General features: G+C 49.0%; 1 protein-coding gene across 1 annotated transcript in view; it reads right to left on the bottom strand.

Moving 5' to 3' along the window:
- Positions 1 to 1,167: 1,167 nt before the first annotated feature.
- The window catches only part of LOC119463761 (uncharacterized), a 51,044-nt gene continuing 35,533 nt past the window's right edge, over positions 1,168 to 16,678 (bottom strand). The window contains exons 2-9 of the mRNA XM_037724588.1: positions 4,823 to 5,016; positions 4,312 to 4,462; positions 3,731 to 3,802; positions 3,175 to 3,261; positions 2,522 to 2,914; positions 2,023 to 2,176; positions 1,507 to 1,979; positions 1,168 to 1,265 (exon numbers count right to left, since the gene is read on the bottom strand). Coding sequence (XP_037580516.1) covers positions 1,168 to 1,265; positions 1,507 to 1,979; positions 2,023 to 2,176; positions 2,522 to 2,914; positions 3,175 to 3,261; positions 3,731 to 3,802; positions 4,312 to 4,462; positions 4,823 to 5,016 — 1,622 coding nt within the window. The remainder of the gene's footprint in view (positions 1,266 to 1,506; positions 1,980 to 2,022; positions 2,177 to 2,521; positions 2,915 to 3,174; positions 3,262 to 3,730; positions 3,803 to 4,311; positions 4,463 to 4,822; positions 5,017 to 16,678) is intronic.

Raw genomic sequence — 16,678 nt, 5'->3', positions numbered from 1 at the left:
TACAGCACCTACAAAACAGCAACTATTTGATCATGTAGAGGAGACAAAATTTATCTATTATACACCGCTTATGAATCATAACAATAATCTGTGGACAGGACGGTTACATAATGCTCGTCAACATAGTAGCAGTTTGACGTAATGTGTAAAAAGTTATGGATTTCTAAACTTCCTGCTTCTATTTCTTTTTAAACTTACCTATCGTAGGCAATTTTCGTAAAAGATTAGAAATCCTAATCAGAATTCTGCTTCCGATAGTGTCGCTAGAATTTAAGTTTCTGAAATGCAACGAATTTCATTGAAATCAGTCGAGCGGTTTACTCATTAAAACATTTCTGCGTTTCACATGTATCTGAACGGGGAAATCGGAGGTGACCTCGAGCTAAACCTTCATTTTAAGAAAAGACACCTTGGCCACTGCGTACAAACTTGTGACTACCATTAAAAATTATAATGCGCATTTTCGGACGGATATCACGAAACTTGCGCCAGCCGGAAAATTTATTGCAAGAGATTGTGCTTTCGTTACTGCCTCACTTAAATTCGCAAGTGAAACATTCATCGCCCGCCATGGTTGCTTAGTGGCTATGCTGTGGGGCTGCTAAGCACCAGGTCGCGCGATCGAATCCCGGCCCCGATGGCCACATTTCGATGGGGGCGAAATGCGAAAACACCCGTGTAGTTAGATTTATGTGCACGTTAAATAACCCCAGGAGGTTCAAATTATTTCGGAGTCCCCCATTACGGCGTGCCTTAGAATCAAATTGTGGTTCTGGCACGTAAAAGCCCGTAATTTAATTTTTGATTCATTTATCCTAAACTATTTATATAAACATCGTTTAGGTGCATAATTTTCAAACGAAACATTGAAAATGTTATGCCCTTTATTTGTCTGCTCTTGAATGGAATCTACCTGCAGTGGTAGAAGTGTGTATTCTTCGTTACAGTATTACTTTCGAAAATGCACATGATAAAAATAGAGAGGGTTTGCATGGTATAAAGCGTAGTATCGACTGTTCGTACCAACTATTTGTTCGTTCGTGCCACTGTTTTGTTATAAGATTTGATTTCCCACACTGTAACAGCCGAAAAGGCTGACAGTATGGACAAGTAAATAAAATAAACTATAGGCTGCCAGGGCCTCCGCATGCGCCGTAATCTGACCGGTCACACCCGGCCTCTGCGGATTTCACAGAGCAGAGCAGAGCACTCTGCAGAGCATAGCAGAGCAGAGAAGAGCAGAGCATTCTGCAGAGCAGGGCACTCTGCAGAGCAGAGCAGAGCACAGGACTCTGCAGAGCAGAGCACTCCGCAAGGGCTGAGAGAGCACTCTGCAGAACAGAGCAACGCACTCTGCAGAGCAGAGGAGAGAAGAGCAGAGCACTCTGCAGAGCAGAGCATTCTGCAGAGCAGGGCATTCTGCAGAGCAGAGCAGAGCACAGGACTCCGCAGAGCAGAGCATTCTGCCGAGCAGAGCAGAGAACTCTGCAGAACAGAGCAACGCACTGTGCCGAGTAGAGCAGAGGAGAGCACTCTGCAGAGCAGAGAAGAGCAGAGCACTCTGCAGAGCAAAGCACTCTGCAGACCAGAACAGAGCACAGGACTCTGCAGAGCAGAGCGCTCTGCTGAGCAGAGCTGAGCAGAGCAGAGCACTATGCAGAGCAGAGCACTCTGCAAAGCAGGGCAGAGCACTCTGCAGAGCAGGGAGCTCTGCAGAGCAGAGCAGAGCACAGGACTCTACAGAGCAGAGCACTCTGCTGAGCAGAGCTGAGCAGAGCACTATGCAGAGCAGAACACTCTGCAAAGCAGGGCAGAGCACTCTACAGAACAGATCACTCTGCAGGGCTGAGTAGAGCACTTTGCAGAGCAGAGGAGAGCACTCTGCTGAGCATAGCAGAGCAGAGAAGAGCACTCTGCTGAGCATAGCAGAGCAGAGAAGAGCACTCTGCAGAGCAGAGCATTCTGAAGAGCAGGGCACTCTGCAGAGTAGAGCAGAGCACAGGACTCTGCAGAGCAGATCACTCTGCTGAGCAGAGCTGGGCAGAGCAGAGCACTATGCAGAGCAGAACACTCTGCAGGGATGAGTAGAGCCCTCTGCAGAGCAGATCACTCTGCAGGGTGAGTAGAGCACTGTGCAGAGCAGAGGAGAGCACTCTGCAGAGCACAGCAAAGCACTCTGCAGAGCAGTGCAGAGCAGAGCAGAGAAGAGCATAACATTCTGCAGAGCCCTCTACAGAGCAAAGCACTCTGCAGACTAGAGCAGAGCACAGGACTCTGCAGAGCAGAGCACTCTGCAGAGCAGAGTAAAGTACTCTGCAGAGCAGAGCCAAGCTCTCTGCAGAGCAGAGCGGAGTAGAGGAGTGCAGAGGAGAGCACTCTGCAGAGCAGAGCAGAGTAGAGCAGAGCAGAGCAGAACACTCTACAGAGCACAGCAATCTGCCGAGCAGAGCTGTGCAGAGCAGAGCAAAGCGGATCAATCTACAGTGCAAAGCGGAGCACTCTGCGGAGCAGAGCAGAGCACCCTGCAGAGCAGAGTAGTCTGTAGAGAAGTGCACTCTGCAGAGCAGAGCAAAGCACTCTACAGAGCACATCAGAGCACTCAGCAGGGCACTCAGCAGGGCACTCTGCCGAGCAGAGTGGAGTACTGTGCAGAGCAGAGCATAGAACTCTGCAGGGCAGAGCCGAGTGCTCTGCAGAGCAGAGCAGAGTAGACCAGAGCAGAACAGAGCACTCTGCAGAGCAGAGTAGAGCCGAGGAGAGCAGAGCACTCTGCAGACCAGAGCAGAGTAGAGCAGAGAAGAGGACTCTGCAGAGCAGAGCAGCACACTCTGCAGGGCACAGCTGAGCAGAGCACTATGTAGAGCAGAGCAAGGCAGAGCAGAGCACTCTGCAGAGCAGAGCAGGGCAAGGCATTCTGCAGAGCAGAGTAGAGCACTCTGCAAAGCAGGGGCGGTATTTTGTAAGAGTCTACCTAGTGGACTGTCTATTTCGGCGGCCGCTGATTCACTGCTGCTTGATGTGCAGGAAGGAGACTGGCTGGCACCTTCCTGCAAATCAAACAGCAGCGAATCAGCGGCCGCCGAAATGGACCGTCCACTAGGTAGACTCTTAAAGAATACCGCCCCTGAGCAGGGCAGAGCACTCTGCAGAGCAAAGTGGAGCAGAGCAGAGCACTCTGCAGAGCAGAGTAGAGCAGAGCAAAGCACTCTGCAGAGTAGAGCAAATCAGAGCACTCTGCAGAGTAGAGCAGGGCAGGGCACTCTGCAGAGCAGAGCAGAACACTCTGCAAAGCAGAGCACCCTGTCGAGCAGAGCATTCTGCAGAGCAGAATACTCTCAGAGCAGAGCAGTCTGCAGAGCAGGACACTGTGCAGAACAGAGCAGAGCACTCTGCAGAGCAGAGCAGAGCATTCTGCAGAGCAGAGCACTCTGCAGAGCAGGGCAGAGCTTAGCACTCTGCCGAGTGGAGCAGAGCAGAGCACTCTGCAGAGCAGAGCACTCTGCAGAACAGATCAGAGCGCCATGCAGAGTAGAGCAGTCTGCAGAGAAGAGCGCTCTGCAGAGCAGAGCAAAGCACTCTGCAGAGCAGAGGAGAGTGCTCTGCAGAGCAGAGCAGAGCACTCTGCAGAGCATAGCAGAGTAGAGCAGAGCAGACTAGAGCAGAGCAGAGCACTCTGCAGAGCAGAGCAGAACATTCTGCAGAGCAGATCATTCCGCAGAGCAGAACACACCAGAGCAGAACACAACCAGAGAAGAGCACTCCCCAGAACAGAGCATAGCAGAGTAGAGCAGAGCAGAGCACTCTGCAGAGCAGAGCAAAGCAGAGCTGAGCACTCTGCAGAGCAGAGCAAAGCAGATGTGAACACTCTACAGAGCAGAGCACTCTGCAGAGCAGAGTGGAGCAGAGCAGAGGAGTCTTTAGAGAAGAGCACTCTGCAGAGCAGAGCAGTTTGCAGAAAAGAGCACTCTGCAGAGCAGAGCAAAGCTGAGCAGAGCAGGGCAGGGCACTCTGCAGAACAGAGCAGAGCATTCTGCAGAGCAGAGCAGAGCACAGCAGAGCACTCTGCCGAGCAGAGCTGAACACTCTGCAGAGCAGAGCAAAGTAGAGCCGAGCACTCTACAGCGCAGAGCAGAACACTCTGCAGAGCAGAGCAGAGTAGAGCACTCTGCATAGCAGAGCAGAACACTCTGCAGAGCAGAGCGGAGCACTCTGCAGAGCAGAGCAGAGTAGAGCAGAGGACTCTGCTGAGCAGAGCTGAGCAGACCAGAGCAGAGCAGAGAACTCTGCATTGCACTCTGCAGAGCAGAGCACCCTTCAGAGCTGAGTAGTTTGCAGAAAAGAGCACTTCTCCAGAGCAGAGCAGAGGAGAGTGCTCTGCAGAGCAGAGCACTCTGCAGAGCAGACCAGAGCAGAGTACTCTACAGAGCAGAGAACTCTGCAGAGCAGAGCAGGGCAGGGCACTCTGCAGAACAGAGCAGAGCAGAGCACTGTGCAGAGCAGAGTGGAGCAGAGTAGAGCTCTTTGCAGAAAAGAGCAGAACAGAGCAATCTGCAGAGCAGAGCACTCTCAGAGGAAAGCAGAACAGTCTGCAGAGAAGAGGACTCTGCAGAACAGAGCAGAGCACTGTGCAGAGCAGAGCAATCTGCAGAGAAGAGCAGTGCACAGCAGAGTGCTCTGCAGAACAGAGCAGAGAACTCTGCAGAGCACTCTGCAGAACAGAGCAGAGAACTCTGTAGAGCACTCTGCAGAGCAGAGCAGATCACTATGCATATCAGAGTAGAGTGCTCTGCCGAGAAGAGTATAGTAGAGCAGAGCAGAGCACTCTGCAGAGCAGAGCAGAGTAGAGCAGAGGACTCTGCAGAGCACCCTGCAGAGCAGAGCACCCTGCAGAGCAGAGTAGTTTGCAGAAAAGAGCACTCTCCAGAGCAGAGCAGAGGAGAGCAATCTGCAGAGCAGAGCACTCTGCAGAGCAGACCAGAGCAGAGCACTCTACAGAGCAGAGCAGGGCAGGGCACTCTGCAGAACAGAGCAGAGCAGAGCACTGTGCAGAGCAGAGTGGAGAAGAGTAGAGCTCTTTGCAGAAAAGAGCAGAACAGAGCATTCTGCAGAGCAGAGCACTCTCAGAGGAAAGCAGAACAGTCTGCAGAGAAGAGGACTCTGCAGAACAGAGCAGAGCACTGTGCAGAGCAGAGCAATCTGCAGAGCAGAGCAGTGCACAGCAGAGTGCTCTGCAGAACAGAGCAGAGAACTCTGCAGAGCACTCTGCAGAACAGAGCAGAGAACTCTGTAGAGCACTCTGCAGAGCAGAGCAGATCACTATGCATATTAGAGTAGAGTGCTCTGCAGAGAAGAGTAGAGCAGAGCAGAGCGCTCTGCAGAGCAAAGCCGAGCACTCTGCAGAGTAGAGCAGAGCAGTGCACTCTGCAGAGCAGAGCAGAGCAGTCTGCATAGAAGAGCACTCTGTAGAGCAGAGCTGAGCACTCTGCAGAGCTGAGCAGAGCACCCTGCAGAGCAGAGCAGACATACAAACAAGGTGGGCGGACAAACAGGCGGGCAGGCAGACAGATGCTGCTTCTTGTGCACAATGGTGGTGGCCAGTGTCACCTTGGAATAATGAGCTGAAACGTTTCCGAACCCACGATGCTATTGGGCCACCAGCACCCCGCTCCCTGCACCGCGGGTGAAGGATTCTTTCAGTTCGCGACCGGCGGCAGGTGTATCTTGATGGTCGCCATTAAACGTGCCTCGACGGCCACCCCGTGAGACCTGCTGCGAAGCTTGCGCAAAGACCGCAACGAGACGGTGTCTAATGGCGTCATCGTGAAGCTTATATACGCGCGGCTAATGGTTAAGTCCGCAGGCTATACGGACGTGCACGACACACCTAAGCGGCACCCTTCCATCGATAGTTTTCGCTTTAATGAAATGAAAGCAAAATAGCCCACTGCCGTAGTTTTGAGAATTCTAGGATGGATGTGTGAGCCTCGTATCAAGTTCGGGTTCAACCGTTTGGAAGTGAGAAAACAGTGAGAGTATAGTTCGAAAAAGATGAAACTGTTGGAACATGCTTAGCAGTGCAGAGCTACAACTGTGGAAACTGCAGAGCAGGGCTTTGTACTGTATCTGTGCGTGATGTGATGTATTGCGTTGTGCCCTTTTTGTAATTGTTTGCTTTCTCATCTTAAGCGGGTGGGGGCATGGTCACTTTCAAAAGATATCGACATACCTGCTTTTTTTCTGTTAGATATTTAAAGAGACACTAAGGCTAGTACTAAGTTGGCCTGGACTGCTGAAATACCAATCCAGAAACCTCGCAGCGTCTGTTTCGTGCAAAGAAAAGACTTGTATTAGGAGAAAATTGCGTCTGAAGTATCCGCATACCTTTAGAGCTGTTCAAATCGCCCGCCCCTGAGCGGGGAGTGGTGTCCTTGCATACGCCATCACCTCCTTTTACTGCCGTCGGGGAGTAACATGGCGCCAGACTGACGGCGCTACGGTTATCTGCGCTAAACGAAACGCGCGACACGACATGGACGTGGCATTATCTGCTACCTGCAGTTTGTGTGAGTTTCGCGAGCCAGAAAAACCAGCGCAGCACTGCGCGATAACGAAACTACTGAAACGCAAAAGCGTGGGCGGCGCATAGTGGAGAAAATGAAGTATTTCGACCTGCTCGCGTCGGTGTCAAGGGTAACGTCAATGAGTTCTTCTTGCTAAAAATCAAATAGAACTAGATAAGTAGCATTTTCTTTCGTCTAATAATGCAATACAGTTGTCTTTTTATTACGAGTGATTGAGTACTACTGATAGATGAGGAGTGCCTTCGTCTCGGGGGAGTCTGGAACCGTGTCCAGCATTTATCTCAATTTTTCGATTACTAAAACTCTCTTCGCGATAATATCGACATCGCAGGCCTTCTCGATCGTTAATCCGTCACTTTAGCTTGATTTAACATTAGCATTTAGTGTCCCTTTAATGAGTAATAATATTCAAGCTAAGGAAGAAATAAGAATGAGCCGTAGTCACCTAGCCATAGTGAGGCTACACCTTTGTATGGCAGTAATAAATAAATAATGTAATAGAAGTAACCTCACTGGCTAGGAAATGAAACAAGAGCGGGGAAAGAGAGTAACCGAGTAAATGGACCCAAGAAGCTTTGTTCAAAACTACGGGTTGTAGAGAGCTTGGGAAAAGTAGTAGCAGAGCTGCATGGTGCGCAAATAAACTGCGCAACGCGTTTGAAGTCTTTCTTGCCCTATTTGCTGTAGGACACGCTATTCATAGACCATGTAGCCCAATTTCATACTCTCGCGATTCAGGCGTTCCCTTCAAAAGCGGACAATGTTGTACCACTCCGAAATACTGAAACTCAGTAGTCGGAGTGAAGTTTGAAACAATACTGCACTATAACGCTCGCGGAGCATTTACGCTATTTATTTTTCACCTCTGTTTGTTGTTTTTTTTTCACCGGCGCAAGAAAAACCTGTTGGCGCTTTTTTGTTCTTCTCCCCTTCATTCGTACCTTTTATTTGCTGCATGTAACGTCCGTCTCTCGCCCACCCCACCCACGAAGACGACACTCTCACTTCACCACTTGGAGCAAAACACCTGGCCAAGGTGTTCGCACATCGCAACCAAACTCAGCACTCGGCCATAATGGACCCACCTCTGCACTGAATTGCCTAACACACCGCTGCCTCCCTCTCCCGTTCATCAACCCCCCTCCCCCCCACACACGGTCTTCACACGCCCACACATTTTATTCCGCGTATTCAAAGTCTTCTCTTTATCTTTACCCGCATTTATTTCTCAGGTCTAATTGCGAGTCACGCGGAGAGGGCATATAAATAAAATTAACGCAGAACTCATCTCACGACTGTCGACGGTGAAGCGAATAGCAATCGAGCTATGTAGTGACAGACCTTATTCAAGGCACGTTTATTTACCACGTGTAGGGGTAATTCTAAGACGTTCGTAGCTTCGGCTATGTGCCACATACTCCGATATCGTACCACTTTGCCATGTCACTCGCTTGCCAAGGTCGCCCATAAGCATGGAGGCATCACAATAGCTGCATGACACCGAAGCAGCGACGGTTGAATGACGAAGAACGATTGATATCGACCGAACGACAAAGACGTATAACTACGACAGCATGACGTGGCAATGACATGTCGATTTCTTAATTATGACGATGGTATAATCACGACAGCGGAACGATGACAACGATACGAGGACAATGAGATGACGACGATTGTACGACGAGGATAGGGTGAGGACGCCGGTATGACGCCAAATGGATGAAGAAGCGAGAATGCGATGGCGTGACAACGGATGCATGGTAGCGTCTGCGTGACAACGGCGCAATGGCGACGGTGTCATGACCACGTGGATACAATGACGATTGAATGACGACAGCATGATTAAGAAAGAATGAAGAACGAGGATTGTCGTGGACGGCATCACGACCCCGAACACTTACCTAGTGTGCCAAGCTATGGACAGCATGGACTACTGGGTCGGAGTAGAAGGCGTGACGACTACAGCATGACGAGAGTCAGATCCCGAAGCTGGAATGGCGACGATTGAACGACCACAACGGCATTACTATGGCGGTGTGAAAACGAATACATGACGACTGTATGACGATGATGTCGTGATGACGACATTCGGCATGACGAGTGTCGGATGACAAAGCTGGGATGACGGGGATGCAACGACCACTGACGGCATCACGACCATGACCTAATAGCCCAAGCTATTAGACCACTTGGGCCACTGGGTCGGGTTAGAAGGCGTGAAGACGACGGCATGAGGAGAGTAAGATATTACGAAGCGGGATTGAAGACAATGGAACTCCACGACGGCATCACAACCAGGATCCTATACCTAGTTGTCCATGTAGTTAGGCAACTCGTGTCACTGGGTTGGCGTACGAGGCTTGATAGATAGAAAGATAGATAGGCTCAAAACTGCTGAAGTAGGAAAATAATGCTATTTGCATTAAAAACATTGCGAGATTCCACTTAAGTTGACGTCTATGTGATGCAAAGCATTTGTGATTTGCAGATAACGATTGTTGAATAATGTAAATGTGTAGCGACTGGTTATGTGGAGGTTATGGGCTGCAGTGTTTAAAATTATAATAACTAGGACAAAGGTTTGCGGTGGCAGGATATAAGATTTCAATAAAACTAAAGACCAGCGACCGATATTGAGTGACCCCAGGGGCACATGCCTTGTCGCCCCTGTGGCACATAATTTTAGACGGCACTATCACCAGAATCGGCCAACAAAAAGGACGAGATAGGCTCGCCCGTCAGGAAGTGGCAGGACTTGCAGAGAATGCTTCGCATTAAATCACTTAAAGCTTCTTTCAAGAAAATGCGATTAAAAATACTCCTCTTCGTACTCGGCACTGCTGACGTGGGTGTACGTTTCGTCGATCACAAATTAAGGTTAATGTTGGTGAAGTTGCACTTGCAATGTCCACATGCTACTCGCCTTGATGGATCCTATGTGCTAGCTATAAGTAGACACCAAGGCACCCTCTAGCACGTACATTGCGAATGATGGCTATGGCTACCGAAACTTTGGCTCCCAGATTTGTGTATCTGTTCATATTTTCTGTTTTTGCGTGATTGGGCATGTGATACACAGAAGTCTTCAGACAGGTTTACACGAAACAACGGAAACACTAAGAAAATTTTCCGACGATTACGAAACTCCCTAATTCGAAATTTGAGCGCAGCTCTATACGTGTATTCATTTCGCGATATATTGACTGGCGCGGACAATGTCTCGTGCGGCACGTTGCAAACGGAGTGAAGTGGGCGCCACTGCCTCGCTAATTGGGCGATCGCGAGAGGCAGCCTGTGGATGACGCGTGGATGCGATTCACAGCAGCCACCGCAGAAAGACCTCCGCTCATGCAGCGCTTTGCTTCCATATATGGTGTCGGTGGACGCGCTCGCCGCATGCCTGATTGTTGGCGTCATCGGTCAACAGACGACGCGGGCAACTGGCGCCATCTCGTAGCCATCGGCGCCGCAGAGCCCGTCTTGCGCGGTGCTACGCTTTTCTTTTTACGCTTTCGCCATATCCTCCTCCTCCGCTTGATGTGGGACGCGTACGGTTTAACGTGCAATGCACAATTTAAGCTCGAAAATTTGGTGTCATGGTGCGAATTATTACATGATTGTTTCAATGACTGAATAATTGATTGCTTGATTGATTGACGGGCTGTCAAGTGGGCTGGTGGAGCATTTATGCATGGAGGGACGGATGTTGCAACATCCCCTTTGGGCGGCTGACGCTGCCAAGCTCATTATTTGTATCTTGCTTCTGCTTTATTATTAAGACCCATGCTTCATGTTAAGAAAGCATGGAAGTATAAAGGCATTTATTTCCATTAAAAGTATGGTCTCTTTACTTTGTTTGTAATATGTTTTTACGCCACCAGTACTCCAGCCGTCTTTTACTATTGTAACTGCTACTAAATCAAGCGCCCCGTCACCTTAAGCGCGAGCTGTCCGCTATTACAGAACCGTAATTTACTAAAACAACTTAACATTCTATTCCATTTTAGTGTCCACTTAAGAACGGGCGCAGCCCAGGAACTGCAGTGGAAATACTGGCCCTGCACATGCCTATAGACAAATTGAGTCTACGTAAGCCACTCGTAAAAGCAGCCAAAGCCTGGGAAAACGGTCGACCTAAATGCGTGGCTTCCGTTCTGGTTCGTATAGCGACGGTCCCCTCTCGAATTGAGAGGAGACGCGGCCCGTCAGCGAAGAGAAATATAAGCCGTCAAGGTATACGACTCAATACGCACCTAATAAACTGCGGCTATACTTCAGCGCTCAACTTGGGCGTACGGTGGAAGTGTCGGGTCTGAGATCGCGATTGGCATCTCACCCGTGTTGAGGCGTTCCCCGCAATGCGCGGTATATCTTTCTTTCTTTTTTTTTTTCAGGCGCCGCCAAGTTGTGCGACCACGGCGGGGGACATTAGAGACTCCCAAACAAAGAAAGAAAAAAAGTTCAGAAACCAAATATGAAAAGAAAACACAGCAAAGAACCTGTGACTATGGCTTTCGAAGTTCAGTCTGATTGTTACGTAGATTTCCTGGTTTTCCTTTTAGTTAGTTTGTTTGCATTCTTCTGAGAATTGGTTTTTCTTGCTTCCTCTCAACCAATGCGTAGCTTTTGGCTCCTGTTTATTCTCTTGCTGGTGATGTTGTGATGTTGTGGAGACTCTCGACCAATAAACGAGATAAATGACTGCCACAACGAAAGAAACAGGAAAAAAACAAAAGTAAAAAAAAAGAAAGAAAGACGCAGAAGATGAGTGACTCTTCTCGAGGAGATCGGATCTGTCTTTTTCTGCGCATTCTTTCGGGGTGTCCGGCTGTTAATTTCGGCATCTTGAGCACACATTCAAGGTTCCCTTCCAACTTGGTGCGGTCATCTATAGAGCTTCCGGTTTTTCACGAGCGAGCCTCTTCTTCCCGGTATTTTGTGCATCTCGCGGAGGAGCCATCGCCATCCACGTGGAGGCTGTAACAACGTTGAAGGGATTTTGTTTCTGTGTTTATTGCTTCTTTCCGTCGCTGATTGGCGATCTTTGCCTCCACGAGTAATGAGTAGACGCGGCGGCCAAACCTCCCCGCTCATATATGCTTGGCTGATGCCAGGGCGATAGCAGGTCACCCGCTTGATGTGAGGTGCGCCATCCAGGTCAAGTCGCCTCTGCGCTTAAGTGCCGAATGATTAAGTTGCATTCGCGCTTTAATGACAAATTATCGGCGACGTCTCGATGACCGGTCAGCGCAGCGTGTGAATTTCGAAGCTGCACGTGCTTTAGCCAACTCATGAATTCACTGGCGCATTCTTTCTCGAACTGCTCATTCATAAGCCAGCGGTAAATGAGATCGTGTGATAACGCGACAGGAGGAGACGGGACACAGCCGTAGTATATACCGTTAAAGAAAGGAGAGCCCAGAAGGAAATTTGTCCCGAAGCCGATGGCCGCAGCTCCGAATCAATAGAAGCGCTGTATGTGTAGAGCAACAAAGTTTTGTTGTCTTTCTTCTTTTTTTTTCGCCTGCTGTGGGCTAAGTCTGCGCGGAGAGATTCCCGCTGGCCCCTGATGTCACGGAAAAGATGTTTTGATGGAACGAAAATCTGCCACAGAACCTCTGCGGTCAGTACTGGAGTCATCCCGGGTTCAATGCTCGGGACATAAAAAGCTGAGCTACATTTGAAGAAGCAGTGGCTGCGGTGCCTAAGCTATAAAACGCTGAAAGAATCGCTTCGGTTCCAACGCAGATTCTGCCATAACAACATAGGGTGTAGAGGAGGAGGAAGAGGGAAAGAGAGAAGACAGGGATGTTAACCAGAAATGCGTCTGGTTGGCTACCCTACTCTGGGGGACGGGAAAGAGGGAATAGAAAGATGAGATAGAGAGAGGAGTAGAACTACACTAAGCATGTGATCTGGTCAGATGTGTTAATGTTTTTGTCACGTGTGCCGAGATTGTGTCGAAGTCTGGAGCGGTGACGCTATTTGTCCTTTATGTGCCTCAACTAACCACTTTATCTCTCAGTGTTTGTTTTACGTAACACTAATTTAGCATAGCGTTACTGCTTATCGTTGGCTTCATCACCCCCACCACTGAATAGTTCTTCGTGGACTAGCTACATTACGGTCTTGCCAGGTGCATGGTTTAATTGATGCGCGCAAAGCTCGGGAAGCTACAGGTAACAGCAACAAGGATCAGCTAATGACTAAGTGTTATTATCATCAAACCATTTCTCCCTTTAGAAGACTGCAGTGATTACTGAGTTGCGCCGACATGTCTCCTTGTGAAACGATCTTCTCTCGCAATTCATTCGGCATCTACGGCTAAAAGTCGAGCACCAGAAGCTTCGTGATTTTTAATGTGAATACAACCGCAGTCTCCAGCAGCAGCGTCTACTTGCGTGCTACTTTCAACCGTTATTCCCGCTGCCATCTGCAAGAAGGTCATTTCCCAACAGCCCCTTTAGGTAGGCGGCACAACGGCTCTTTTCATCTGGACGGGGCACGCGTAGCGGACGAGTCGGCGCGTGCAACCACGGCAAAAAAAAAGGGACGAGGAGTCCATTAGAGAAGCGAGAGGCCACAAAAACAAGAGACACCGGAGCGTAGCAACCAACGGCACGTGCCTCTGCCAGTCTAAAGAAGGGGGCGGGGGGAGTGGGGGGGGGGGGGAGCACCACGCGTGAGGTGGGCCAGAATCACCTGCTTCAGCATACGACTTAGCCGTCGACGTTTGTGACCAGGTGCTCTTTTTTTTTCTCTCAACGTCTGCAGAAGTTGCGCAGAAGTTAGGTATCGTCGTCCCACTGAGATAACCTAGTCCCTTGCGTAACGGTGGCTATTGCCTTCTCCTCTTAGTCTACTCTGCGGAGGATGGTCTACGAAGCAGACGATTTGAGTGGTACGTAGTCTTTGGGACGGTCGCTGTAGTATGCTCTACTTGTCAACAACGCGGAGGAGGGTATCAAGAACAGAAGATTTGAATAATATACGCAGAGTTTCGGAAGTCTTCATTAGAGTGTCTCTCTCGGCGATAGGACCTCTAGATAAGTGTGGTTCCTGGACGTTGTCAAATCCCGCCATATTGAATCCGTCGTCATCTCAGCTTTGATTGGACCGCAGTGCTACTCCAGCCCCTCGGATTGGCCAAATTCTCCCACGTGGTGTGATTCGAGAACATGGTGGAGTTTGACAATTGCCAAAGAGCACCCCAGCACTGGTATAATTTCAAGCGCAAGCATCGCCTTTGGTTTGGTTTGTGGCTGAGCGTGCTTTGTGTGACCACAATGGTTGCGCTTACGCTGCAGTGTTTTACGAATCAAAGTGTCAGAACACGTTGTAAAAAAAGTTCTGTGTTTTTCCACATCAATGTCCCCTAAGAGAACCACATCGGACGTAGAGAATTCTAAACTTGCGAGGATGACAGCATGCGCTCATAAAATCTGTTTGGTAAGCGGCGGCAGACATTACAGCCAGGTGCTTTTCTGGTCTCCTGCACAAACGGTTGCGAGAAGGCAGGTGTTCTCAGTCGCGTTCTCTGCTATCAGCAATTGAGGCCATTAAATAGCTCATGCCGCATTGAGCTGTTTAGCGACAGTCCCCCACGGCACAAAACAAAGCCGTTATATGTTACTGCACACATTATTCTCGGTGATAAAGCTTCAGCAGCGAAAGCATTTAGGTTTTTGCGATTCAAAGTATTCGCGAGCAATTCTAGCTCTAGTTTTGAAAGCTCTAGTATAAATCGTGGACGCTGTTGTGAACTTTATGGTGTATATAACTATAGTGAATAAGAATACACGTGCACTTAGCATAAAATTAAAACAGAGGCTTACCTTACACACCACATTTAGATCTATGCCATTAAATTACCCGCTTCACGGCAGTTTAACTTCACGTAGATTCCAGCATGTGCGCCGGGATCTGCACAGCCTTTGCCCTTTCGAAGTTTTCTCTTCTCTTCTTTTCTTTTCTTTATATATGGCTTGCGGAAGTCTGAAAAGGGAACAGAAATATAAAGTAAGATGTATAATGTTTGCGCATGTCAGAGTGTTCGCGAACGTGGTCCCTGTAACAATAATGGCCTTCGCGATAAATCGTTGTCCTATATTCGCTCGAGCACGATTCGGCGAAATCTTTCTCCGTTATAAAGTGCCCGAGTGCAGGGTTTTCATCTACGCCGCAACTTAGGTAAGGGAACTAACACGCAGTCCTCGTCGTTGCTTTCGAAATTCTTCGATGGTCTTTTTCGTGTCATCACCTCGGCGTGGTCATTCGCTGGAGCAGACCGGAACGCTTTAGGAATGCGAGCACTTGATACAGCAGTGTGTAATGACACCTCTGCTGCCGACGTAGGGGTGCCGAAGCGCCTCGCACCCTCTCCCTGAAGACGAGCTCCACTGCTCACACTCCCGCACGGGCTCAATTACAGCTTTGATCACTGCTTATTTACACGCCGCCGAGGTGCAAAGCTGTCGAGACGTTTCACCTTTTGCAAAGAAACGTGGCTCGGGGGCTTATTTCCGCAGAGATAATTACCGTAGACAAATTGTGTGTGTTTATGGTGTGCCCAAAGTGAACTCGGCCCCATAGAAGGTGTTTGAGTAAGTGTGTGCGTGTATGTGGAAGAGGTGTGTCTGCGTACGTGCATAAGGAATAGAGTGTGTGCGTATGTGTGCGTGTGTTCTTTTGTGTATGGTGAATTTTCTCTCACTTTGTTTTCTTACATTTTTAATATCGATTAGCATTCTTTGCGTATTTCAGGCGTTTTGCATCTATCTATCTATCTATCTATCTATCTATCTATCTATCTATCTATCTATCTATCTATCTATCTATCTATCTATCTATCTATCTATCTATCTATCTATCTATCTATCTATCTATCTATCTATCTATCTATCATCTATCTATCTATCTATCTATCTATCTATCTATCTATCTATCTATCTATCTATCTATCTATCTATCTATCTATCTATCTATCTATCTATCTATCTATCTATCTATCTATCTTACAACACTGGAATGGTGCTCTTTGGCCATACCTGGGCCTTGCGCCACTAAACAACATCCATTCATTCATTCAAGCCATCGCCGTCAGACAGTCGCTGTCACGCATTCGTTGCCATACCGTCGTCGTCGTCACGAAGTCGTGACCATGCTATCGTCTTCATTCCAGCTTCGTCAACCGATGATCTTCATTGCGTCATCCTCACGCACATCATCGTGATACACAATTGTCGCCATCCCATTGTATTCACGCCGTATAGTTGTCACGCTGTCACCGTTACGCCATCGTCAGCATTTTAGATTCGTCATCTCATTGTCGTACGCCATGCCATCGTCTTAGTACCCGCCTTTGTCTTTCCATCGACGCCATCCTTCCTCGTCACTGCACCGTCGTCACTTTGACGTCATCATACAGTCGTCATCATGCCGTCCTGCACATGGGAAATCTCGGCAAGCGAGTGTGCCATAGAAAAGTGGGCCGATACCAGAGTTTGTGTGTGACGCATATAGCCGGAGTAAAAGAAGTCTCAGAACAACCACTACAAATTTTAAGCAAACGTGACTTCACACCAATACGGCGTGTCGGTACATTGCGTCAATGCTGATCGCATTACCGTCGCCAATCATCGCGAGATAGGTTTTTCTCGTAATATATTTTTCTATTGAGGCCCTACATTGTACTGATAACTTGCGTACCGACGCCACTGAATTCAGCCCTGCTCTATCTCTATTCTAAAACCGCTTCTATTTTTGCAGCGAAGCTGTTTATCTCTAGCGCTCGTATGCATCCCCCGCATGCGTTCCCAGTGGGGTTACCCTGGGCGGCTTACGTCCGTATCACGGTCCATGGACAGGAAATGGAGACGGGTAGGGAAAAGAGGGAAAGAGTATGGCGACGGCGCCTGTGCACGTGGCATGCGCTTTTGTGGTTATTGCGTGCCGCGCGTCGGATGTGCCGGCGCGGCTGCAGTAGCGGTTGTGGCGACGGCGCCTGTGCACGTGACCTGCGCTTCTGTGGTTATAAATACGACACGCGCGTCGGAGGTGCCGGTGCGGCTGCAGCAGCGGTTGCGGCAGATGCATGG

Source organism: Dermacentor silvarum, chromosome 9, assembly GCF_013339745.2.
Source record: "Dermacentor silvarum isolate Dsil-2018 chromosome 9, BIME_Dsil_1.4, whole genome shotgun sequence".
NCBI classification, from domain to species: Eukaryota; Metazoa; Arthropoda; class Arachnida; order Ixodida; family Ixodidae; genus Dermacentor; species Dermacentor silvarum.
Note: the sequence above shows the minus strand (reverse complement) of the source record. Positions and strands in the feature narration are given on the sequence as shown.